Source organism: Crotalus tigris, unplaced genomic scaffold (assembly GCF_016545835.1).
Source record: "Crotalus tigris isolate CLP2741 ecotype Arizona unplaced genomic scaffold, ASM1654583v1 scf7180000017644.4837335, whole genome shotgun sequence".
Lineage (NCBI taxonomy): Eukaryota > Metazoa > Chordata > Lepidosauria > Squamata > Viperidae > Crotalus > Crotalus tigris.
Window position 1 is genome coordinate 693,084 of NW_024096536.1, and position 25,481 is coordinate 718,564.

A 25,481-nucleotide genomic window follows, 5' to 3' on the forward strand; every position below is an offset into this window, starting at 1 on the left:
AAGCATGACCAGCAACAAGGTGGATGTTCAGTGGCAATAGATGTAACCTTGGAAAATCTGGAAGGCCAGTTAAGAGAGAGAAGTCATAGAGAAGGTCTATCTATATATGTTCCACGAGTCTCCACATCAGCTTGATGACACAGACTCCACCAATGTTGAAACAGGGTGAGAAGGTCATTTACCGCACAGCAAGGGTCTAGGAATTTTTACTGGGGCCTCAAGCTCCTTCACTACTGGCCTTTACCTACTGTTAGTAACGCACTACTGTAGTTTACATTTTTTAATAGGTCACCATTCAACTTGCCACTCCCTGCAAAGCGAGGCTCAGCCGCTACTACTGTATTGCTGGGCACTTAAAACCTCCAGAATCACCGCAGCAAGCATTTATACCAGTAGTTAACAGGGAACTTCTAAGGCGATCAAGAAGACTGCGGCAAGGACAACAGCATTGGACAGGTGCTACCGACCCAGGTTTTCTGCCACTGGAGGCCGAAAGGGCTGCCCGTTCTGAGGAAATCTTTCCCCTGCCTTCCCCCCACGCTCTGCCCCCCCCCGGGTGTTTCGGTTTAGCCCGGGAGAAGAAGCGAATCGGGGCCTGGCACCGCCCTCGAGCAGCGAGAGGAGGGCCCGAGGTGCGCCGTCCTCTTTTCCTCCCCTCTGGCTGGATAAACCCCGGGCGGGTCCGGTGGTTTTCGTTGCTACGACCGCCTCCAGCGGGATTCAGAGGAGCCCGTCGAGGAGTGCGTGACGCACCCCCTCCCTCCCTTCCTCCGCCCCTCCGCTCTCTTCTCCCGGAGAACAAAAGAAGAATTCTTTGCACAGGTTTGTGGGCACGCAAGTAACCTGAGTTTTGGCAGCTTCCCAGATACTCTCTTGCTCAGGAAACTGCATACCGATTTTTTTTTTAAGTCTATAAAACAAATCGTCTGGTAAGGGAAGCCTCTGTCACTCTAGGAAGGGGGGAGGCAAGCCGCAGCGACCCCCGGAGGAGAATTCCCCTCTGCACGGGTTCGCTTATACAGCATTTCATCAATTTATGGGCCAGTCTTGGTGACAGGTACAAATTAAGGTCAAACGCGAAGCTTTTTGTTGGCTTCCCTCCACCTGCTTTATTTGGCGAAAAAGGGGTGTGGCCTTATACAGGTTTATTTGACCCTCTGTTACTCTCTGTAAATGATATTGCGAGATTGCCTCTTTCTCCGAAATGGAGGCAGTTTCCATTCTTTAAACAATCCTATGGTGCAGTCTCTCCCTAAAACTAGACATTTCCAAATGTCTCTCTTGCCTGTGTGCTCACGACCCCCTTTTGGTTATTACTCTGCCCATACATGTGTGCCTAGATTCTATTACCCTTGGCAGGATGATGGTAATCTTCTTGCCATCTTTAGATTCCTGATGGCAACACACCTACTCGGCATTAAGAAACTGGAGCATGCCTCTTAAATTAGTGTGTTCGGTTCAAGGCAGTTGGCTGTACCCTTTTTCTTCAAGAAAAAATCTGAAGAGTACCCAAAAGTCTCCAACCCCCACATTAAACAATTTGATTTACCCCAAGTATCAATGAACCAGTGCTGAGCAGGACCAAAAGTAATGCATGTAGAAATTGCAGGGACTGTTTTTTCAAGATCAAAGGGAAATCCAGCAGCTCTGGCCCTTTAAGAACTCCTCCCTACTCAATCTTCACATTCCCTGTCTTTCCTCTTGGGTATTTGTTTGGAACTGATACAGGATCTCTCCCGTGGCAGCTCCAACTTGGAACAGCTGGAAGACTACATCCCCAGCTAAGTATTCCCCCGCTTGGAATTCAGCTGCCAGCCAATATTCTGGTTTCTCCTTTTAGTTTGACCCTCCCACTGTAGAAGTGGGTGAGAGAGAAACCTTGGCTTGCTTCATTCAGACCAGCTCCCTTGGGCATCATAAGAAGTATGCCAGGCTCTCCCCCCTCCATTAACTAGCAGAGACTCTACCTCTCCCACCTAGCTTTCCCTCTCCCAGCTATCTGAGCTGAATCCCCAAGTAGAGTTCTCCAATTCAATCAGTGCCCTATGCTGGGGATCTTACAAGATAATCTGGTATATGCTGCTTTGTACAAGATGCTCCTTACCTTTCAAAAGAATAACAGACCATAAGCATTACCTAGCAGCTTGGCTGGAATATACTGGAAATGAGAATGCCAATACAACTTTTTTTTTCCTTCAGTATTTGAGGAATAAAAACCACTGATTACAAGTGTATCAATCACCAATGGACAAATGGGTATCACAGCATCAACATTATGTTCTCACATAATATGATATTGATGGCTTAACTTAAAATCTTAGCTTGCAAAAAAAAAAAAGGTTTCTAGTTCCGACAAGCAGGCGTTGGAGCATTTTTTCCATGTTAGGAGAAAATGAAAAGGCCACATGGACTGTATTTACCCACACTGGACAGTACCGCCAATCATAAACAAGGCACCTCCAGGAGCAGCTGTTTGACAATTATTATGATTAAAGTCCAATTGTATTACCACTTTCTGGGGAGTAAATCACATTTAATTTCTTGGGAATTCCAAGTAAACATGCATAAGATTGTATTGTCTTTCTAAATATTGGAATCAGTAACTTCCCCCCAGAGAATAATTCTTTCAGGATTTTTTTTTTCAAAAAAAGTGACCAAGATGTCAGTTTAATTTAATGCATCAAAATTAATTTCTGCACTCTGTAAAGGAAAAAGTGGGGATGTCCTGTGGAAACCCTTTTGCACTTACCCCTTGCTGGTGGTAATCACCTACTTGAGGTGTTTCCTACCCTTTGCATATACTTTTATGATTAGGTTTATGTTATGATTCGTTTGTTTCTATTTTTTTAAAAAGGCAAGAACTTACCTCACTGCTGATGAGTGGCAGGTAACAGAGAGACACGAAAAGCAGTCCAAAATTCATGCCGACTCCAATCCCCAAAAGTTCCAGACACATTGAAAGAGAGTCTTTTAAAAAAAAAAAAAAACCAAAGAATTAAGATTTCCCCAGTTCAGGCAGACTGCAAGTGAGAATCTGCCCTTACTGTAATTGACTGTATATCAAGTGTATTCTTTACTGCCTCATTTCAGTCCTAGTAAACTTTCTCCAAAAAATTATACTCTTAGCGGAAAAAATTAACAGCTCCAGAGTGGAGAGACTTGATTACTAGTCTGACTTCTCTGTAGAGAAGAAAAAGATATTAGTAAAAATAAAAATTTACTCATGTCCCCATCAAAATCTTAGCCATCCAAACTCGGTCTCTTCCATCCATGTGCCCCTAGTAGTGCAGTGTAAGGTCTGTTTCCCTAGATTTGGCAGTTCACATGAAATCAGGTTCTCTTAAAGATAAAAAAAAAAAAGTCTGCTGGCAAAAGCAAAATTATTTAGACTGTTTCTTCAAAGCATTAAACTTCAACCATTGAAAACCATGCAGGGAGAATGAAGATCTTCAAGTGCCTCATTTTTTTCTGATTTGACTTCTTAAACCAGTCCTTTGCTCGGAATCATTTGGCTGAGCTCCCCCCTCCCCAGCCGTCTTTCCATAGAGCAGTGGTAGTCTTGGTTGAGGAAGAGTTTTTGAGGCTTCAGTTGTTATATTTGCAGACAGGTGAGCAAATGGTTCTTGCTGCAGCAAATTGTGTGTGTGTGTGTGTGTGTGTAAATAAAGTCTTGCAAAACCTCCTAGAATTGCTGCAGTTGCTCTCGCTGATCCTTGCACTCAGTTGCAGCAAGGAAGCAAAAGGTCCGCTCTCTGGTGGAAGCAGACACAGCACCAAGGAGAGAGCAAGTTTGGGTCTCAATTTTAGTCTGCAAGAAAATAAGGTGCTAGTATTACAGTTTCTTCTTTTAAAGGAGAAGAGGGGGAGGGAGAGGAGAGGGGGAGGAGACAGGGCTGCCAGGAACTCCTCTCTTGGCTAGGAATCAAAGAGGGGGAAAAAAGAATTTAGTCTCAGTAGAATTTTTCAAAATCTTTAGCTAACAAACACAGTGCGAATGGAGAAACACCTCTGCTTTCCAAAGGGAGAACCTGGGAGATTCTGTTCCTTCAGGGTAAAGTGAAAAGGGGGAGGATAGTTCTCAGGCTAGCATTGCTGTGTTGTATTTTTGGCTCCTAATATTCACTGTTGAAGCATAGGTACTTGGCGATTAATATATGTTCTTTTAGCTCTGCTACTTCAGTGACTCTTAAAAAGGAAGAGCTTGAATATCTTTGATCTATCTGCAGAAGAAGCTAAAAGAAAGCCAAAAAGATATAGATGATATTAACAAAAGAATCCGCCAAAGTTGGCATGTGTCATTGCCTTCAGTGCTGGAAGGCAATTTGTTGTTATAGTAATAATTTCCAGAATGTAATAAACATCCAAGCTTTGGAAAATTGAGACATTTACTGAGGGAAGTTGGGATAATTAATTGTTAAATGAAAATGAAACAAGAGTCAACATTTTTTATTAAAATAAAAGCATAGCTCATCATGGTATGGAAACTACATTTGATGTTATTTCTTTTCTCGCATTCCAAATCCCTGCTCAAGAGGATTAATTCAGTTTACACATGTTAAGCCCTAATATGGGTTTATTTTGGCTTATGATACTATATTATGAAAATCCAGCCATAGCTATCCATTTGCAAACCAGAGTGATTTGTTATGTTATGAGAAATGAGCCAATGGTGATTTACTTAAACCACAGATTAAACCACTATATGTGAACTTTTTCATAAGCTATTGTAGACTCCGCTCTTAAAACCTAATGCTGGTCATATCTGTGCATTAATTCCATCTGGTAAATGGCTAAGATCCTTTTCTGCTATGTCTAGTTATATAATATATATACTTTATAATTTGTTACTCTGCAAGTAAATGCATTGAATAAATAAATTGTGTGCCTTTTTGCAAACTTGAGGCATTACTTGATCTAACTTAGTATTGTCTGCTGCAACAGCTGCTGCTCATGCAGAACTCTTTCTAAGTGCATCTGTTCAGACTCTTTAAACTCAGTGTGTCCAGGGTGGGGGATTCCATATACAAAATATATGCTGTACTGTTGAGCTCTAAACATTCTACATGTGAGATCCAAGGTGCTGTTCATTATTTTTCTGGCAGTTTCATGATGTTTCAAGGCAAGTGATTTCAGAGCAGCCCCCCAATGGTATTTTTAAGACCAGACATATGCACATAAATTTTATATTATGTGGCTTCTCAGCATTGGAACGAGGCATAAAGTCTCTGCTGTAAAAGATTGATTAGATGCAGAAACCAGGCAGCATTACTGACAACCACTTTGTTGCTATTTAAATGGAACCATTTTTACCCTGTCATTCCTTTTTCAGCAGATGTCATCCTAAATGTTTTCTCATCAATATGTCTGGATCTGAGTGCAAACAAGCACATTCCAGTAGTTCTGCCTTCTCTCTCCTGTGAAATGATGTAGCTACCTACATCTCCTTCCATTGATGGTAAAATGGCCAGGCCATCCATTAGCAATGAGCCATCCTGAGGATGATCAGCTTAGAGATGTAGTACTATGGCAGCCAGCAGAATCACTGAAAGAGTTTTACTTATTTTATGATAAAGACAAACTGGATAAGAGCAACATAAAGAAAGTAGAATGATTTTGACAGTAGCCCTAAGAATCCATCTATTAATCAATGGCTCTCAGGATTATGATCCTGTGCTATGGATGTTTCCAAAGTTTGCAGAAAAGTGTCAAGAGTGAAACAGCATAGTGCAACTGGAAGCAAATGGATTACCCAGTGTTTCTCAACCTTGACAATTTTAAGGCATGTGGACTTCAACTCCCAGAATGCTGGCTGTGGATTTCTGGGAGTTGAAGTCCACATGCCTTAAAATTGTCAAGGTTGAGAAACACTGCATTACACAGTGCTTATTTGAGGAGGGGGGGCAATATTTAGTCTACATGTTCCTCTTCAGTTGTGATTTAAATAGAACCATAAGGATTGAGTAGATTCATAACAGCTTAATAAACCAATTCATATTTATCCAATCTGGACAGCTCAGATATAATAAAAAGTGGCACAAACCTCCATTCTTCTTCTCCATCAACACAGTGACTCTTGTTAGATCATAGAATATGCTCTAATGTCAATTTATATCTGGGATTTAGACATTCTTTACAAGGCAGAAACTAGTATGGCAGAGAACAAAGCCAATTCAATAGAGGACCTGCAGCTGTGGCAAGAGTTCAGTTGTCAACATCAGTTGCCCATTTTGTTAGGGTTTTGGGGTTGTCCTGTTATCTATGTAAAATCCCAGAACGTTTTGTTTGTCTATTAAGGTTTTTCTAAATGCTATTTATCTGAGCCATTCATTCTTTAGTAGGCTCTATTGTGACTTCACATAAGATCTAGAGTTGCCCAGGATTCAGAGATTTATGTGATTGTACATGTCATAACCAGGTGCATAACTGCTTCATAGAACCTCTGTGGAACGGAGCTCAGAGGAAAACTGCAGTAATAGAGGTTGGTAATGAATACATTCATGGCTTACTTAATTATAGCTTGATAAATAAACCAAAATGAGCTGAGCTGAGCTCAGTCTCCCCACCACCACCACTTTTCAGCTACAAAATAGCTTCACTCCCAAAATTTCCCATTAACAATGCTTGTTGGGAATGCTAAAAGTTGTAATCTTACTATGTTTGGGAAACATTTCTAGTTTTGCGACCTTGAGAAAATTCTGTTGCCTTCAATTTGCATTTCAGTATAGTGATAAAGCTCCAGCTGGCCATCTCAATAATTGCTATTTAAAGTATGTAAATGATACAATTGGCACATTTAGTTCCATGCAGTTTTGTTGTGGGTTTTAGAGGAGAACCTTGGGTCATTTAATTTCTCACTACTTTGCTCCAGCTGCAGTGGTTAAATTTTATGTACTTTGCATTTAGGATGAAGAGATGAAGAGCTTTCCAAGTGTTGGAATATCCCCTAGAGGTTATAGTGGAAGGGATTCCCTCCCTCCCACCTCCTCCAGAAAGAAAGAGCAGCTGGTTTATTACCCACAAATATTGGATATTTCACAGTACTGTAGAGAACATAGCCCTTCACACAAAAAAAAGTTTCCTTGACCTTGCTTGAACATATGTTTAGCCTGAATTATTAATGTATTTCCATGTTTATTTCCTACATTACGGGCATCTTCTGACTAGCAATGCTAGCACTGCAACTTCCAGAATTCCCCAAAACCTATTTCTAAAAAAAAAAAATAACCCCCCCCTTTAAAAGTGTTTCCTTACATTGCATTACTGTGCCCCTCTGAACATAGTTGAACTAAATTACTTCTAAATACAACTTTATAGGACCACATTGTTAAGCATCCAGACACTTTTCTCTAATCTTCATAAGTGTTTGCCACCAAGAGCAGATGAAAAACTTTATTTTTTTCATGGTGTGAACTTCATAATGCCTTTTAAGTACATCAAAGTGAGAATGTGCAGAGTCTAGGGTCAATATAGTAGGAAGAGTGATATTTGTGGTATGAAAAACCCAAGTTTTGTTTTTTTAAGTCTTTGGCGCACTGTCTTTTCCATATCCGGCTAAATTACGTGAGATCTAATATGGGGGAAAAGATTATTTATTTACACATGGATGATGTGTGGCAGAATTTTTAGAATCATAGCTTTAAAAACAAGCTAAATCTTAGCAATTCAGACAGTGAGGAAGAGGATGTTTAGAAAAAGACCTATAGTTCTGGATGGGTCTTGAGGTAAATAAAATTCAAAGAGCTTAAGCTTTTTATGACTATTTATTTAAATTATATATTATTTAGTGAATGTGTACAGAATAAAAAAATGTATATTTATTGAACAGGAGAATAAAATACACCATCTTTACCTGTATGAAGATAGATGATAAAAATCATTTGTTCTTGAAGAGTATATTGTAGCTTCTCCAAAGCACTCTTCTCAAATCTGGCAGGTTCTAGATTTTGGGGGAATGAAATTTTAGAGCAAATGTGTGAATGTCTTTTGGCCTAAAGTCCTCACATGGCCAGGAGGTTAGGTCAAAGACAAAGATATGGACAGAGTCAGGAGAAAAATAAATTTAAAAATAACAATAAGTAAATAAAAATTTTAAAAAATAATTTTGATATAATTTGATTGTAAAACAAGTTTATAATTTTGATTACTTCTATATACTTTATTTCTTCTTACCTCATATGAAAATAGAATTTTATGCCAATCTGGGGAGCTCTAAGAACTGCACTTAAAACTACACAGCTATATGTAGAAGTTATATTAAGACACAGGGTTTCTTAGGACCGATAAGTTGATTATTTGGTGGAACCGTGATGGCACAGTGGTTAGAATACAGTGTTGCAGGCTAACTCTGACCACAACCAGGAGTACGATTCTGACCGGCTCAAGGTTGACTCAGCCTTCCATCGTTCTGAGGTCAGTAAAATGAGGACACAGATTTTACAATATGCTGACATTTGTAAATTGCTCAGAGAGTGCTGTAAAGCACGGTGGAGTAGTATTTAAGTGCTATTGCTATTACTATGTCAACAGCCATCAGTCACTAACCTCTAAGACTGAGAAACTCAAGATGGAATGTCTGTTAATTGGTGGAAGAGGCAGGGAAATGAACTGCCAAAATTAAACAACTCCAGGTATAAGAAGTCTCCACTTTATGTTGACAGAGAGTGTTGTAACTTAAAGATTATGCTTATTTAATCCTAAATACAATATAATTTTTATGTTGTCTGATATGACAACTATTTGGATAGCTTCTGCCAAATTTAAGCTAGAGAATCTGACATCACGTGTTTTTGAGACACAGGCGTTTGTAGCTAGCTGCAGTGATGCCAAGATGATGAAATGTGTGTCAGGATATCACAATATAAGCTCTGCCCTTTCATACTTGTGAATCTGCATACAAGTATGTGAAGGCACAATTTCTGACACAACATACATGTCAGTTGGCTTCTATTTGTTCCCTCACTGCAGGTGTCCATGCTGACACATCAGGCTGTAAAACCTCTTCTAGGATATCATAGTCATAGTAAAAGCAGATGATAAAGTCTCCTGCAATTGAAGTCCACATAAATGAAAACTGTGCTTTTTCAATTCAATACTGTGGTTGTTCTGCTTGCTACAACTAATAATCTTTCCCTTCCAGTGCTTCTAGATAAGATATGTGATGGTGATTAAGATATTGATCACATTAATACTCCTGAGCAACCTATTCCAACCTGATATCTTCCAGTTACTATGGACTATATCTTTCATAATCTTCATTTAGCACAACCTATAGCTGGAGCTTAAGAGTTATAGAGACCAGGAGCTCTGAAGGACAATGGGCTGGGGAAAAAATGAGCTCCTACTTAGAAAACTGCATTTTAGTTTTAAAGACGTGTGGAATATTGACATATTGGATTCAGACATTAAAGTATCTTGGCAATGAGTAATCTGTTCTTATGCTGAAATCTAGAACCTGGAAAAATGAAGGAAGGCTTTGGGATCCAAAATCTTTCCAGGTGTTAAAGGAGATTGTGGCATTTGGAGCAATGTATCAGAAAACATCACAAGGGTCAGAGACCAAAACTGTCTCAAGCCCACCAGTGACCCATATGAACTAAAGCAGTGGTTCTCAACCTGTGGGTTGGGACCCCCTTTGGGGTCGAACAGCCATTTCACGGGGGTCGCCAAACAACGCAGTCCGCCATTTTTTTTCCCCTTTTCCTTAGCTGTGCTACTCCCTTTTATTCTATTGGCTTTTGAAAGCCAATAGAATAGACTCTCTTGAATAGAGTCTAATTCTGTTGGCTTTCAAAAGCCAATAGGAATTGTCCAGGCTGTCTCTGCCCTGCTGAGCCCGCCAAAAGTCCCATTCTGTAAACGGTGTTGCACCAGTTGAGTAGTCCTCGACTTACGACTGGTTGAGTAGTCCTCGACTTACGACCGGTTGGGGGTCGCGGCATTAAAAAGGTTGAGAACCACTGAACTAAAGCAATTGGAAAACCAGTTCCAATTTCTCAGAATGGATGTGGAATTCCAGAAGGAGGAAAAATATTTTAAAATGGAAGTGGAGAGAGAGGAGAAGAGAATTGAAGTATGAGAAACAATTTCAAAGTTTGGAACTGGAGAGAATGATGGAAAACAAGGAACAGGCATATAAATTAGGAACTGAGAGGTAAACAGAGGAACATCAATCCAACATTTTCCACTGCCCCTATGGGAAACTGGCAAGTTTCCAAGGTGAAATTAGTTAACGTAGGCTAAGAGATCAACCCCGACTGCACTTTAGAAGGCCAGATCCTGAAGTTGAAACTCAAGTACTTTGGCCACCAAATGAGAAGGAAGGAGTCACTGGAGAAGAGCCTAATGTTGGGAAAGATTGAGGGCAATAGAAGAAGGGGACGACAGAGAATGAGATGGCTGGATGGAGTCACTGAAGCAGTAGGTGTGAATTTAAATGGACTCCAGAAGATGGTAGAGGACAGGAAGACCTGGAGGAACGTTGTCCATGGGGTCGCGATGGGTCGGACACGACTTCGCAATTAACAACAACAAAAAGTGGTGAACCTTACTACTGTGAACCTTACCAGAATTTGGGGATGAAGTTTTATCCATGAGAAAGACGGATGTCCCTTAATGTAACTACCGTATGTGGGTAGCAAATCTTTTCCTTGGTATATTTTGGAGGTGTTCTGAGGGCCAGTGGAATATATTTGCCATTTTATATCAGCTATATTTTTAGAGTTCTTAGTTTTCTCCTCTTGAGAATGTAGAGGATATAGTGGCTGTTCCATCACCATAGTGGTGACATCTCTCCACCACCACCCCTCCTTTCCAGAGTTACTGAAGGATGAGATTGCATATAGTTTTGTAGATATAGAAGGAAAACACAATGCACATCAGAAGAGGGGAGGGGAGAGGAAAGGAGGAGAGGAGAGGAAGACAGCTTTCCTCAAATGTGTCTTCTGCTCTCCTGTCTCCCTGCTTTCATCAATAAAGAACTAACAACTTTCCCCTTAGAAAGTTATGCATGATTCTACTTTCATTTTTCTCTTTTGAGCTTCAGGACGGAATGGAACTCTTCAACCATGAAGAGCATTTGCTCAAACAATTTTCTATCACTGCTAGTTCTTTCCTGTTTTGATGGAATGAAAAAAAAAAATACCCAATTTTCCTTCTTTATTTTTCCAAAGAGCCAAATAACACTGGAAAAGAATATCTCCCACCTGTTCTCCTTTCCATATTAATCCGAATATAACAAGTATTTATGTTATTTGTGTGTATGTTAATTCTGATGTACATCACATGCTGCTCCTTTGGGATCTTAGCATATTAATCTTCCTGATTTGGGGTGGGTGGGTGGGAGGAGCATTTAACTTCCCTTTTTCCAGTCTGCATCACTCTCCAGTCCTACTCCTTCTACCCCCAGTTCTTTGTATTTGTGTTCTACTGTGGAAGCAGCTGAAGAAAGGAAGCCTGCTGTATAAGAGTAAAAATAGATCCGGCAGTTACTCAGCTCCTGAGAACATGATGGTATGACTCATGAGGTAAAATAAAGAGATGTGAAAATCAAAAGCTGTTGCATTCCCCCCAAGCATTACACACATACCCCCCTCATTTTCCCTTCTACCTGAAGTTTGTGGCACCTCAAGCCTAAAGAAAACCAAAGGGAAATAAATTGTTAGAGTTCCAGATAAAAGCAACTAGGTTGGGAACCCCTAAAATCCATCTATATTTCTACACTCCGCTTTCCTGCACATTTCGTATTGTCTTGGAGGAAACCATGGATGGGGGGATTCATTTTTTTTATAGGGTCCTTTATATTTAAACCAGTGGTGGTTGAGGATGGGGACTTACTGGGCCCACTTAACTGCCCCTGCATACTTTGTCTTGGAAATGTAGAAGATGATACGCCTCACCTCCAATTCATGGAGGTTTTATGCCTTTGTTTTCAAACTTGGCTACTTTAAGATGGGTGGATTCCTAGAATTCTCCTGCCAGCATGCAAATTTGAAAAATACTGTTTTATACTGCTTTGTTGTATGTTTCAGAGGACTGAAGTAGTACATCAAGTAGGAACATCCTTTTATATTCGCACACAAAACTGCTGCACTCTGGACCACAATTATAGTACCTCTTAAAATATGTAATTATTTTTAATAACTAACATGAAAATAAGTTTGCAAACTTGCAGGGCATATTTTACCATCTCAAAGCCATATGTACCTGGAGAGCTTCATATTATTAATGTAGCCTTCCTAATGTGGTGCCCTCTGTGAATTGAATGCAATTCCTGTAACAGGCAACCTGATGTGTGGGGGTCTCCTTTATCCCTTCCCTGAATTGGGTTTTTTTTTGGGGGGGGGGATGTGTACTAATTAAAGATCTGAACCTTTTGATTGTTCTATAAACTAAGCCATAACTTGTCTAATGGTAATGTATTTGATTAAACTGTAGAATTTGTAGAAGATACTAAGTCACATTTCCTGGTTTACAAACTGCATCTTCATCATAATACTATATCTCAGATGGCTATGTGAACCTAACTACTATATAAGGTGGCTACATTTTTGTCCTTTTCTGATGTTTTCCCTCTCCATGCACTGTCTTCCAGAGATCTTGTACTACAAAATTTCCCAGCCTATATAAGTTTGCAACTCCTGCAAATAGGGATTACACAATTGTCACATTTCTACTTTTTGCATTTTCTTTTCTTTCTTGACTTCAAAAATCCACCTTATTTTTTTAAACACTTTTAAAAATTTGAAGATTTGCAACCTCTTTCATAAATCTATCTCAGCTTGACTTAATAATGGTATTGCCTTAATTAGGAATTTGGATTTTTTTTTTTCTGTATAATTCTGCTTTTTCTATATGATGGTTGTCAGAAATCCTGTCTACCATACATTCAGCCTTTAATGTTCCTTGTGAGAAGCAAAGTAGCCTTTTTGAGATATAGTGCTCTTTCAGTAAGTTCATCATTCCAAAGTCATTTTCACACCATCCTCAATTATACAAATAAAATACTTCTCTGCTAAGAGTAACAATAGTGAATTTTGTCTTTAAATCTAGTGAGGATTCCATCTACCCCTATATGTTCTGTGTACATTCTGTTGATCCTTTGTATCTTCCAAGTAATCTAATTATCACTTTACATTTCTTCTTTCATGAATCTTTGTACAATCTGACACTATTTTTTGTAGCTGAATATATGGAATCTAATTTGTTCTTCTGATATTGCAGCTAAAATGTAAAGTGGTAAAGAGACAACTTTTCTACCTTCTGCTCCACCTGAGTCCTTTTTAGCCATTTTGAAAAGAAGAACAATAGCCCATCACATTCAACACTTCCAACCAGATCATCTACTCAACCAAAATGCCCCAAACACACATCCATCCCATTGGAGTGGGCTAGCATGTCTTACCTCTCCCTCCCTGGCTCCCTGGGCCCAGACAAAGTGGCATCTCTGCAAACAAAGACTTTCAATAGCTCTCCTGCCCTCTGCCCTCTCCCAAACAATGCAAAGTTACAGAATATTGTCCACAGCTGAGTAAAAAGCCCTAAATATAGAACCTCTGATGTATTCTTGGTTTCCTGCCTGTCGGGCGTCCATCTCCCCCCTTGCTATTGGCTACACTGTCACTAATCTTACACACTCAAACTAACACAAAGGGAGTGAGATCACCAAGACCACCTCCTCTCCACCTTAGAGACATAGGGGATTTCCAAAGTTTTGTCCTTGCTTTTAAGCCAGAATTGGAGTGGAAATAAATGTTACCAGCACAAGTATTGCATGAAAGGCAAGTTCACTCTCAAACAGGGAGCCTTGCACCCCTCTTCCTTTGCACCTGCATTTAATCCTGGACCACCTACATAGTCCTGCCACTGCAAGTGGCCTTTAAGTTCCATGCTGGATCTCTGCTCCATTCTGTCAAGCCACGTTTGTCTTTTTTTTCCTTCTGGTTATTATACTCAAGTTAACATTTACAAATCGGCCATACAAATTTGAACAGGAATAATAATTTCACCCATAGTTCTAATCCCTAAGGTCACTACATACAGGCAAAAGTAAGTCCCTGTATCTCGATTACGTTTTGTTTAGTTTTGAGGTAGTGTACATGAATTCAACCATCAGTGCTTTTTTTCAAAAAAAAAAAAAAAAGTGCTGGAACTCAGACATGTCATACAACCTGCCTTGCCTACCCTACAAGGTTCCATCCAAAAAATCTGCCGGAACCGTTCTGGGCCTTCTATGAGAAAAAAAGCCCTGTCAACCATTGAGTTGATGCTCAGCATGTGCTAACTGTCATTTGTTCAATAAATTGTTATTTTGAAAAAATGACATTATCTAAAGTTGAAAACTCAATTTATGAGTATAATTTCTTATTTATTTAGCAATAGGCTGACAGTGCCCCAAGACATCTCTATAGAGAGATATCCTACTAATCAGTGATAAACATCTAGTTTGGAATAATAGAAAATACTCCCAAATAGTCTGAAAAATTCATCATATGCTGAAAAATCTGAATAGAATTCAATTTTTGTCATTTCTCTGCCCACTCCTCCCAAAGTTTTTGTTAGGTAATTTTATTTATACAAAAGCACAAATTAAAAATCAGACCACACCTTTATAATTAATTACATCAAGGGTTGTTGTAAAGATGGATTTGGCCCTACATAATTAATGATTTGCTGGGTAGACTAAGACTTCAGAGATAAGCATTCTACTTCATTGGGAAGTCAGTTTCCCAAAGAGGCTGGCTTTCATTTAAATCATACCCCTTTTGTAAAACTGAGGATAATTACTTAAAAAAGTGGTAGGCCTGCCTACAAATATCCAACAGGAAGCTCAAATGATATCTTTCTAATTACCCTCTCTGTAATGAAGCTGTGTCTGTTCCTTATCATCGCCTTTTCCTTGCTGGTTTTTGAAGAAAATTCTCATTACAATATTTCCCATATGTAAGGCTGCATGTTTACAGAATTGGAATAGGATTGATCCAAGATTGTTAGATACTGCATTTCAGGGCTGAAGGGAGTTCTGCTAAGGTTTAAAGGTGGTTATTGAATTTACAGTAGTTGCTGCTCTCTTCAGAATAAAGAAAACAGCATTATGGCATAAGCATACAAGATTCACTCTTTTGGGGTATGCATGCAACATTGCAGTGCAGGTAGAAAATGGGCAGAGCTTGTGTGTAATGATGCTGCAATGCTCCTGATATCAGGCTGGCCTCCTTGTCTCTTCTCTTGCCACAGAGGCTGCTGCGTCTGTGAAAATTTAATAGAGATGGTTGAGAGAATGCTGCTTTAATGTAAGAGAGGGACTTTAGTGATATACATACATACATACATACATACATACATACATACATTGGGCAGAATGCCGTCTTAATGTTGTGTTTGTGGAGGATCTTACTGATTCTGTCTGTGGTGCCTTTTATGTAAGGGAGGAGGGCTTTGCTGTTTTCTTGTTCTCTGTCTTGGGTTTTAGTGGGGGTTTCTTTTTGGATTAGTTTGGTAATCTTGGTAATCTTTGGTAACTAATCTTTTTAGATTCTGTTTGGGCATTCTGCCCAAACAGAAAAATATCCACCATCCTAAGAAACCCCAAAGATAAAATTGAATTAGAAAATCAAGGAGTATACGAAATCCCATGCACCACTTGTCCCACCACATACATCGGACAAACCAACAGAAGAATAAGTGCACGCATTGAAGAACATAAGAACTCAGTCAAAAAAGAGGAACCAACTTCTTCCCTGGTCCAACACCTTAAAATCACAGGACATGAAATTGACTTTAAAAAGATCAGAACTATCGCCAAAACTGAACATTTTAATAACAGAATAATCAGAGAAGCCATCGAGATAGAAAAACTCCCACACAGCATGAACAAACGAGATGATACCTCCTGCCTACCAGCCATTTGGAAACCCACCCTTATTGACAAACGACTCCCTAACACAAAAAATGATACCAGACCCACACTCACAAAAACCACACAGGATGTCACCACCACACATCCACGCAAAAAGCAAACCTAAAGCCACACCGATGATGAGGCACGACCACAAACCAGAAGCCAGACCACAGCTGCATCATTAGCCACTTTAAACCCCTCCAATCCATACATGAAGCAAACTGACACCCACCATGAAGATGAGGCACGACCACGAACACGAAGCCAAAAAATAGCAATGCAGCTCACCATCTTAAATTCCCCTGCAACTCAGACTAACCTGAGCACAACAAAGCCCCCACCCAAACAGAACACTCCCCCAGCCATTCAGAGCACAGCCAACCCCCCAGCCAATCAGAGCACAGCCAAGCTCCTAACCAATCAGAACACACCTCCATCCAATCAGAACACAGCCAAGCTCTCATCCAATCAGCTGAAAACACCAGCCTGAAGATGACGAATGAGACTTCGTCGAAACATTGCCAAGACACTTCCAATTTTACACGGGAGAAAACCCGAACAACCAAAGACCTACATACAAATACCCGTGAAAACCTCAGAAAACATATATATATATATACACACTGTATATGTATGTGTGTGTATATATGTGTGTGTATATATATACATACATAAATCTCATAAGTTCTATGTATGCAATGGGATGCAGACTTGTGCATATACATAGATAACTCTGTTCTTGAGGGCTGTACATGACCCCCCCCCCACGATAATTATATTTCCAACTCAGTGAATTATTCATTGTATGTACCTTTGAACATGCATGCATCTATGGTTCAAATCACTTTCTATGAATCAAAAATAATAATGCATGAGAGTGCTGGAATTAAGGTATTAGAATGCAAATCAACTGCTAGAACACAATAGAACTTTTTACAATTTTGTCCATATTGCTTATGGTATTCATTTACAGATCACTGAAAGATGATTCTTTATACATCTATAATAATCACCCAAGCCATCACTGCAAAGTAAATGTAAGTGTTTCAAACCATTATTGCTTATAGAAGTGTTAAATCAATACTTTGTTGACAAATATTCCACCAATATTTTGCAGTAACAGAGGAGATGACTTTGACGGGAGGTGGGGAACCCAGTCTCTAGAGAGTTTATTTAGTCTGTAGGCCTCCCCCTTGTTTTTTATTGTGACAGTTTTTCTGTTGAGCAAAAATGGATAGAGAATTTGTATGGCTGAAGGGTATTATTTTAAAAGGGGTGCTTTGGAAAGCATGTGAGTGAAGCATTCTTTCTTGAAGTATACATGCATGCATGCATAGACAATACCTCTGGAACCACTAATGAAGTAAAATGCCTATATGTGCAAATAAATAGGGGAAACCTTTGAAACAGTAGCTTCAAGTTTTCCAGAAGATAAGGCTGCTTTAATGTTTGAAGGGGGGATGGTTTCCTCATGATACCATTGTAACATCCCCATGTTCATGTGATCAAAATTCAGGCGCTTGACAACACACATGTATTTACCTCAGTTGCAGCATCCAAGGGTCAGGTGATCACAATTGGCAATCTTCCCAGCTGTTTTTTGATACACAAAATCAATGGGGGGAGCCAAGTTTGCTTAATGACTGCATGATTCATTTAATAACTGTATTGATTTGCATAACAACCATGGCAAAAAATGGTTGTAATATTGGGCATAATTAACAAAGTTTGCTTTGTTGTAAATTCTGATCCCAACTGTGGTCACAAATTGAGGATGACCTGTAAGGCAACCATTTATTAAAATAACTGACTGCATTAGGCTTTTGAGTCACCTGAATTGCAATTCCATTTTTTGCCATAAGTAGAAACAGATAAAAACTGTCATGTATGGCCCTAACACAAATAAGAAACAAAACTCCCTTTACACACGCATTCCTACATAATTGTTTCCCCAGATTCACTCTTACCCATATGTGTGATAGCCCCTACTCTTCATTAATGCAAAACGTGGTCCTTGACTCCCCAATTGCTGTCCACTCTTTTCTTAATAGTCTACTTCTCACTGGTGAAAACAAGTTTCTAATTACACTGACTCTTTAATTACAAAAAAGAAAACAAAACCACAGGTTAAAGAAATCAAAGAAGTTGCCATATTTTACATATGCATCACCCACTCAGCTCCAAATGCTAATGTGTAATGTGCTTTCTTTTACAGATTCTAACATTTGGAATTTTTCAGAACTTTTTATTAAGGACTTTGTAAAGAGGAGTGTGTGAGTTCTGTTAAATAAATACAAAAGACTGATTACCACTTAAACAAACCCCCTTGTTTTGGAAACTGTAGCCAGGACCAGCCTATTTTTCCTATCTCCTCATTCCCCATTCTGTGTTCATGCAATGAACAGGTGAAACATGCTATGCATTCTCACATTTTTTTTTTCAATTGTAAAAGTTTAACATTTTCCTCTTTTTTTGCCAAGAATGGAAAAGGGAGGGGACATTCCTTTGGAATGTGGCTTCTATTTCCCATGGTAGTTGATTATCCAATTCAGCAGAAGCATGGAGGTGGGGGAAGCACTAGATCTGTACTATCCAAGAAGCGGGGGAAGAAGAAACAGCAGCTACAATCTGAATCACAGATGGAAAATAAATACCAAAACTGAGGAGCAGAAAAGGGGAGAAATATGATTTCCTCTAAGTTATGGGGAAGCTTCAGGTAAGAGAAGAAAGACAATCCACCTGTGGGCTATGCAACCAATGATCCATGAATCACAGTTTCTAATTCTATCCCAGACAGAGGACCAGGCAAGCTGTGATGGAGAATAATGATATAATGAGGGATCAGTGGTGAAGAATGAAAACCACTGCTTAGAAATTCTTTCAAACTTGGATGGAGTCCTGGAGGAGATTTGATGCACCTGGAAGATGCCCTTCGAGCACCAGTACTCCCTTCTTTCTAAATTACATTGGAATAAAGGTTCAGTCATTGTCCACAAATCTCAAATCAGCAGACACCTAATTGACTTGGATCTTATCTTGGGAGGGAAACAGTCTGTTAATGTGATGCATGTTTTCCTAGGGGATAAACAATAAGAAGTGAGGCTTCACCTTCCAGATCCTTACCTGTAAAAGTTATTCAAAAGCTCCCACATCCATAAAGCTGCAAATCCAAGTATTGTTTTTATTCAAAGACATGAATTATTCTGCAAATATGCCAATAAAGAAAACCTGCAAACTCACTGCAGCTTCACACTAAACAGCCCAGTTTAAAGTGAAATAAGTAAACTGAAGACATTATTATCATTTATATTGATTGTAGAATTTGCATTCTCCTTGTGTATCTACAAAACAGGAGCCACTTTTCTCTGCCTCCATTTCATGTTGTTTGTTGCTTGTCAGTCAAATGTTTCATGTAAAGGCTGTGTTCACTTGTTCAGCAGTCAGAACAAAGAAAAAACACAGCTAGTAAGATGCATTTGAATTAATTATTTTTGAGTCATATTTCCCTGCCTTTTGCAACATGCTGGGCTGCCCCTACCAAACTCCAGGTTAAGAAGCCTTTATTTTTAAAATTGCAAACAATAAATGAGTAGCTGTTAAGATCCTGGAGGAAAATTATATATAGATTTTAATCAGCTCCTTTGAGTCAATTTCCCTTCCCATCATTCATTAGCAGGGACAAGTGCCAAAATGACCCTCTAACACCTTATCTATCAGTGGAATAACTGGATCTCCTGGAACACCTGGCATTTATTTATGGTATGATGGGTGCTTAAATCTATTATCACAAACAACTCCAACAGAATATCTCAATTTTCTGAATTCACATTTTTATATTTATTTATTTATTTGATTGGATGATTGACTAGCGGTCTCCAAATTGACTTGGGCAGTTCACACTAAAAAAAGAAAGACATAAAACCCACATTGATTACCTGAGGGTACAGAAAAATGCAACAAAATAAACAAGATGGAAATCTAAACAACCAACATCAAAATACAGTAAATGCCAACCAAATATGTCCAAGAAAAGCTTCCATCCACTATTACCTCAGTGGCTGGGAGAACAGACAGGACTTCAAAACTTGCCAGAACACTATCAGAATGGGAGTCATCCAGATCTTGGGAGGGGGGAGGGGGGTGTCATCCCAGAGAGCAAATTAAATTAAATTAAGTTTGCAGGCAGAATGTGCAATAGGCTAACACTACTGTAATTGGACAGTATTGCCTTATCCTTGTGCTGATCTTCTAACTTCTTTTATATTATGAACATATGCATGATACCAAACTGTATTAATGCTACCCCATGCATGACCACACCCACTAATTTTTCTCCCAAGCAAGACTGCCCTGGGAGAATTTTTGACAACTTTCTCTGTAATTTCTGTAGCATGAATGGCTAAATTGATTTTCAGAATCAATATCCTGAATGAGTATTCTCATGTGGCTAAAAAGATCCACAAAATATGTTAAGCAAGATACAAAAAATGGGAGGTATATAAAACATCAGGTGTATGGATTAATCTGTATTACTGAAACCCTGTTCTAGAGTCTTGTGAAAATTCCCACCCACTCTCCAGAAAAACAAACTTAAACAAAATATTGTATTTCCCCATGACCTATATCATGTTTTTGAGTCAGAATGGAGGGACATTTGATAGTTCATCTCAAGTGAGCCCTTTTAAGTGCAGTAGCTTCATGTGAAAACTGATTCATAATCATGTTAGACCATGGCAGTGTTACTGAAATCCAGGACACTGGCTAAGTTTATAGCTTCCTCTAATTGCTGATGATTTTATTCTTTTTTAAACTTGGCCAGACATTTGACCAGATCCACACCTTTGCTCTGCCTTGCTATTCCTCTTATATCTGTTCATTGCAACTTCTCTGTCCTCTCTAGGTATGCAAGTAGAACAAGGAACTGAAATAGCAATTTCCATTCACCTGGCATTCTCCCCAGAGAGACAGACTCTGAGTCATGGATGTGCTATTTTTCTCAGCTGGGGACCACACTTGACATTGAGTGCCATGGTGGGCAATGTGCTAAACAAAGTAGATGGAAAAAACTCTGGGTGAGGTAAAATCAACAATTAAATTTAACATTTAATTTACAATTCAGGAAAAATAAAGGTGAGATGATTAGCCTCAATGTGTTCCACAATTTTCTACTCCTGCCACATTAAAAAATATAACTTATTTTTCATCAGCTGATGTCTCCAAGTCACAATTGAAGGTCAATTTAGACGCAAAGTATTGGCTCCTGCCACAGCTATGGAAGGAGTCTGAATAGGTCACTCTTATCACAAGAAAACATAGTGGTAGCCAAACACAACAACTAAGTCCCTGTGCTTGTCACCTTCTCCAGCTTTCCTTGCAAATATATTTGTGCCCTTTTCCCTCCTTTCTTGCATGGACTTCATCATAAGAAATCCTTTGCCACACCACCTAGCTGGTGAGCAATGCCAGTGAAACAAGATGGAAAAAAGAGGTCCTTGGGTGGAAACAGTCCCAATACCCCTCTGGGAGTCTGGTACCTGCTGCTCAGTTATCCTGATTTTAAAAAAAGCGTCTGAGCAAAATTCCTCAGCCAACCCAAGAATGCCACTTGGAACAAGGGAAGCAAGGCTGGAGAACAAAGTCATGCAAATAAATAATTTTTTGCGCTCTCAGAACAAATGCATGTCCTATTCCTATTCTAAGGAAAGAATGTTTTCTGATCTTCTCTTAGGATTTAACTGAAGCCTGAGAGGCTGCAGATTCATGGAGATATGATTCTAGAATAAGATAGGATATTCACATTTGTACAACTCTTGGTCTGCTCATTAATGAATTAGTTTGAAAACACAGCACTTCCCATATGAGGATTTCAGTGAAATTCACTTTTTTGTTGTAAAATAGTTATGCAGTAAATTATGTATTATCAAACTGAATCAAACTCATGGAAAAAAAATACATACTAATTTTATCATATGATATTAAACAATGTAATGGGCCATATAACTTCCTGAAGCAGTTTTACTTACTGTTTATAGTTCCATATTGGCTGCTGCTGCCGCCGCCGCCACCCCTCCTCCTCCTCCTCCTCCTCTTCTTCTTCTTCCTCCTCCTCCTCCTCTTCCTCCTCTTCCTCCACCGCCACCATTTTGCCATCTATTCACAGGAGATAATTAGCAATTTTTTACTTCAAAGACTGTCCTGCATAACTGCTGTTAAGATCCAGTTCCATTGCCACATAACATGAACCATAGTGTTCTGTTCAATAATATCTACTCAGCCAATATCCATGACCTGGGCATTTCATGAGAAAACAATTCCCGTACAGAGGACAATTAATGGCTATTAGACTTCTTGAATTCCATTAGGAACTATATAGTCTATGGTGGTAGGATGACAATAGCAAAAATAGCTTGGGCTCTCCCAGGCCTAGGCAACCTTCTTGCAGTCACTCCCTGATAAAAAGGGAAGAGGGGGCAGTGTGTGTACAGTATGTGGGTGAGGGCAATAAAGTCCAGTCACTCCCTTGTCTTTGTTAATATGCAATAGGAATCACATTATTATATGTAAAAGGCATTCTCTGCATTCCAATGCTTGCAGCTCATAGTTACAATTCATGGTTCATTGGTATGCTGCATGGTGGTCAGTCTGCTTCTGAAGAAACATTTCTATCCTAGGAGGAGAAGCCTCTTTGTCTGCAATAAGACTAAGACTTTAAGACTAAGACTAAAACTTCCAGCTCCTAGCCTGCTGCCATTAACTATGGCACCAAACAACTCTCATTCCTTAGTATTACTTATGTGCTTCAACAATTCTCACACTTCTGTACACCTCTGCACATCTGCTTGATACTACTTTTCTCAAGTTGGAGAAACAACACTTAACTACATTTCTGTTCATTTTACAGAGGAGTATGTCAGGAAATAAGAGGAAGGGTTGAGGGTAGTCTCATGTAGCATGTTTTCTACTGTCAATGAATTTTCCTCATTTGCCTCTTCACCTAGCCATTTCCAAAAAATAAAATCCATAACAAAAGGCAGAAAATGTGTTTTCTACTGTACTCCTCTGTTCTAGCTAAAATACAGTAATTAAATTTCAACCATGGATTGTTGTTGAAAGCAACCAAAACACATCATTGAGAGATGAAATATAAAATTATGTAGGTTGAAGAAACGTTTGTAGGGTTCTAACTAGCATAAAAATGTTAAGCTAATTCATTAACTATGTATGTATTTGCATATAGCTAAAATAGAAATATTTGTTTAAAAATATGGAGAAAACATGATACATCTTAATAGTGCCACCTTAGAAGAAGCATATATTTCCCATAATAAAGATGGAATGCCTCTTCTAAAATCATAACTATCATACAAGAACATATCATTTCCAGACTTTACAAAGGATTAACTTAAGAAGGCAGCTCTAGAATTTTCACAAAAGTATAATGTCTTGTCATTTTAGGGAAGTTCTCAGCAAAGTAAGAAATTCTGCTTTCATTTAAATGTCAGTTTTTAAATGTATCTGTCCACTCAGGCCTTTGCTTACCCAGTACTGCTGGATGGTGTTGTCCTGTGTTGACATAGTTAATTTTCCATTGTACCCATTTTAATTGAATGTTCTTACATTTTTAAAATAGAATGGCCACTTTGACAGTATAAAAAATACACGCTATAATTTTATTAAATAAATAGATGTACTATGGAAGTGTTGCTTTGTTATACCATCATTTTGTAATAAAACCTTCAGTCATGATTATGTGATACAACCAACCAATATAAGTGCTAACATAATTCCAGACAATAAATTCCAACCTTCAGATTTCTCTTACTGGGTTTATGTCCACTTATTTTTGCTTCCTTAACAGAGGATGAATTCTTCTCCAGCATGAAAGATAGTCCCACTGTAGCCGAGCAATTCTAGTCTCGGGAGAGTCAAAAGGAAGTCAAGTCCACCTACCCCCCCCCCACCAATTATGATGTAGATAAATTTCATTTCTTCCATTGGAACCAAATTTGCTAGAGGAGAAGAGAAAATAACATAATGAAGATGGGTGACATCAGTTTGACCCCAAAACCATTGGCATAAGGAAGCAGAAGCCTGAGAAATTGGGTTCAAATGAAAGGAAAAACTTCCTTTCTTTTTTTTTCTCCACAGCATCTCCCCCCCCCCCCCAGCTGTATTGAAGCAAAGCAGAACTCATGGTTTTGTCATGTCCAAGACCAAGATCAATGCCTTTGTCTTGACAGTCACATTTGGCATTCCCAATCAATTTCAATGGCAGCTATTGTCCTTGGGAAAGGTCATCCATTTTTGCCAGACATTTTGGCTGGGCCCAGAGCTGCAGAAGAAGTTTGTCTGGAAAAGATATTTGACTGGAAAAACAGAACTGGAACTAAATATGTCATTAATCCAGTTACTCCATATGATAGCTATTCAAATTCTGCAGTTTTCAAGATTCACTGCATCTAAATTTTTCTTCTTTATTCATTGCAATATTTACCCTCTGCAAAACAAAAGCTTAGTCCTCTGAGCCACATTGCATAGTTGCTCTATCTATCTATCTATCTGTATGTATGTCTGTCTGTCTGTCTATCTGTCTGTCTGTCTATCTATCATTTATTTATTTATAAATAAATAAAATTTATTGGTTGGCCATCTTACCACCAAAGTAATCTGAGTGGCTTACAATCATAAAATATTTTACATATACATAATAAATTAATACCTGCAAAGGCTATGTCCAATTACAGATGGAGATGGTAGAGGCAGGGTGGGAGGTAGGGAGGTGGAATCTGTTGTTAATCGATTTATCACCTTTACTATGATGCTTCCCGAATGGAGCCCCAAGCTAACTGGCAGAGACAGGTCTTTAGGCCCTTATGAAAGTTCAGGAAGGTTGGGGTCTACCCAAAATCCAGGGGCAAAATGCTCCAGAGGGATGGTGCAACAGCAGAGAAGGCCCTTCTGCTGGACCCCGATAGAGTAATTGGGCTGACAGAGCCCACAGCATGCTTCCTCTGCTGGCATGGGTTAGACGGGCCAACCCAGTGAGATGAGACAGTCCTTCAAGTAGCCTGGACCTATGATTTCCTCCAAAAATTCTGATGTAATATTTATTTGAAGCAATGTTTGACAGTGTAAGTGGTGCTTAGCCCTTCAGTGGTACACAGTGGTAGCTGAAGTCTACTAAGATTGGTGAATGGAGGCTATCTCTATAGACTAAGATTAGGATGTCACTGTATTGGCAGAATCAAATGGACCTTGATTTCTACCTATTCTTCTCCCCCACAAAGACCCTTATGCCATGCTGAAAAAATAATATTAAGAAAAATTGCCAAGAATCACATTTTCTCTGCCCCATATGGCTTAAAAGAAAAAAAAGGCATGGGGACAGAGAGAAATCAGGAAGTGTGCATATATATATGTATACACAAACACACATCCATGCCTGTGCATCCTAACACTGACATGTAAACAGAGATGAAAACCCAAAATCTACAATTTTATAAGGAAATATATTGTTCAAAAGATTTTGAACAAAAAAAAGTAGATATCTGTTTAGAGAACCCATAATTATTAATGGCAGTCTTTT

General features: G+C 39.1%; 1 protein-coding gene and 1 long non-coding RNA gene across 4 annotated transcripts in view; one reads left to right on the forward strand and one right to left on the reverse strand.

Moving 5' to 3' along the window:
• Positions 1-23,985, reverse strand: part of PDGFB (platelet derived growth factor subunit B) — a 63,187-nt gene extending 39,202 nt beyond the window's left edge. Inside the window, exons 1-2 of one of the 2 annotated variants that reach the window (XM_039335492.1) lie at positions 21,919-23,985; positions 2,867-2,967 (exon numbers count right to left, since the gene is read on the reverse strand). In XM_039335492.1, the coding sequence (XP_039191426.1) occupies positions 2,867-2,967; positions 21,919-22,045 (228 nt within the window). In that variant the 5' untranslated portion in view covers positions 22,046-23,985. Of the gene's footprint in view, positions 1-2,866; positions 2,968-6,040; positions 9,669-21,918 lie in introns of those variants that run through there. The other variant, XM_039335493.1, reaches the window with a different exon arrangement.
• LOC120304655 lies at positions 580-19,134 on the forward strand. 2 transcript variants are annotated; one of them, XR_005555783.1, is made up of 4 exons: positions 580-822; positions 16,869-16,932; positions 18,111-18,611; positions 18,689-19,134. It is a non-coding gene; the product is annotated as an uncharacterized LOC120304655 (long non-coding RNA). The 2 variants fall into 2 exon arrangements; XR_005555782.1 differs by having other exon boundaries at positions 18,111-19,134.
• Positions 23,986-25,481: the final 1,496 nt, after the last annotated feature.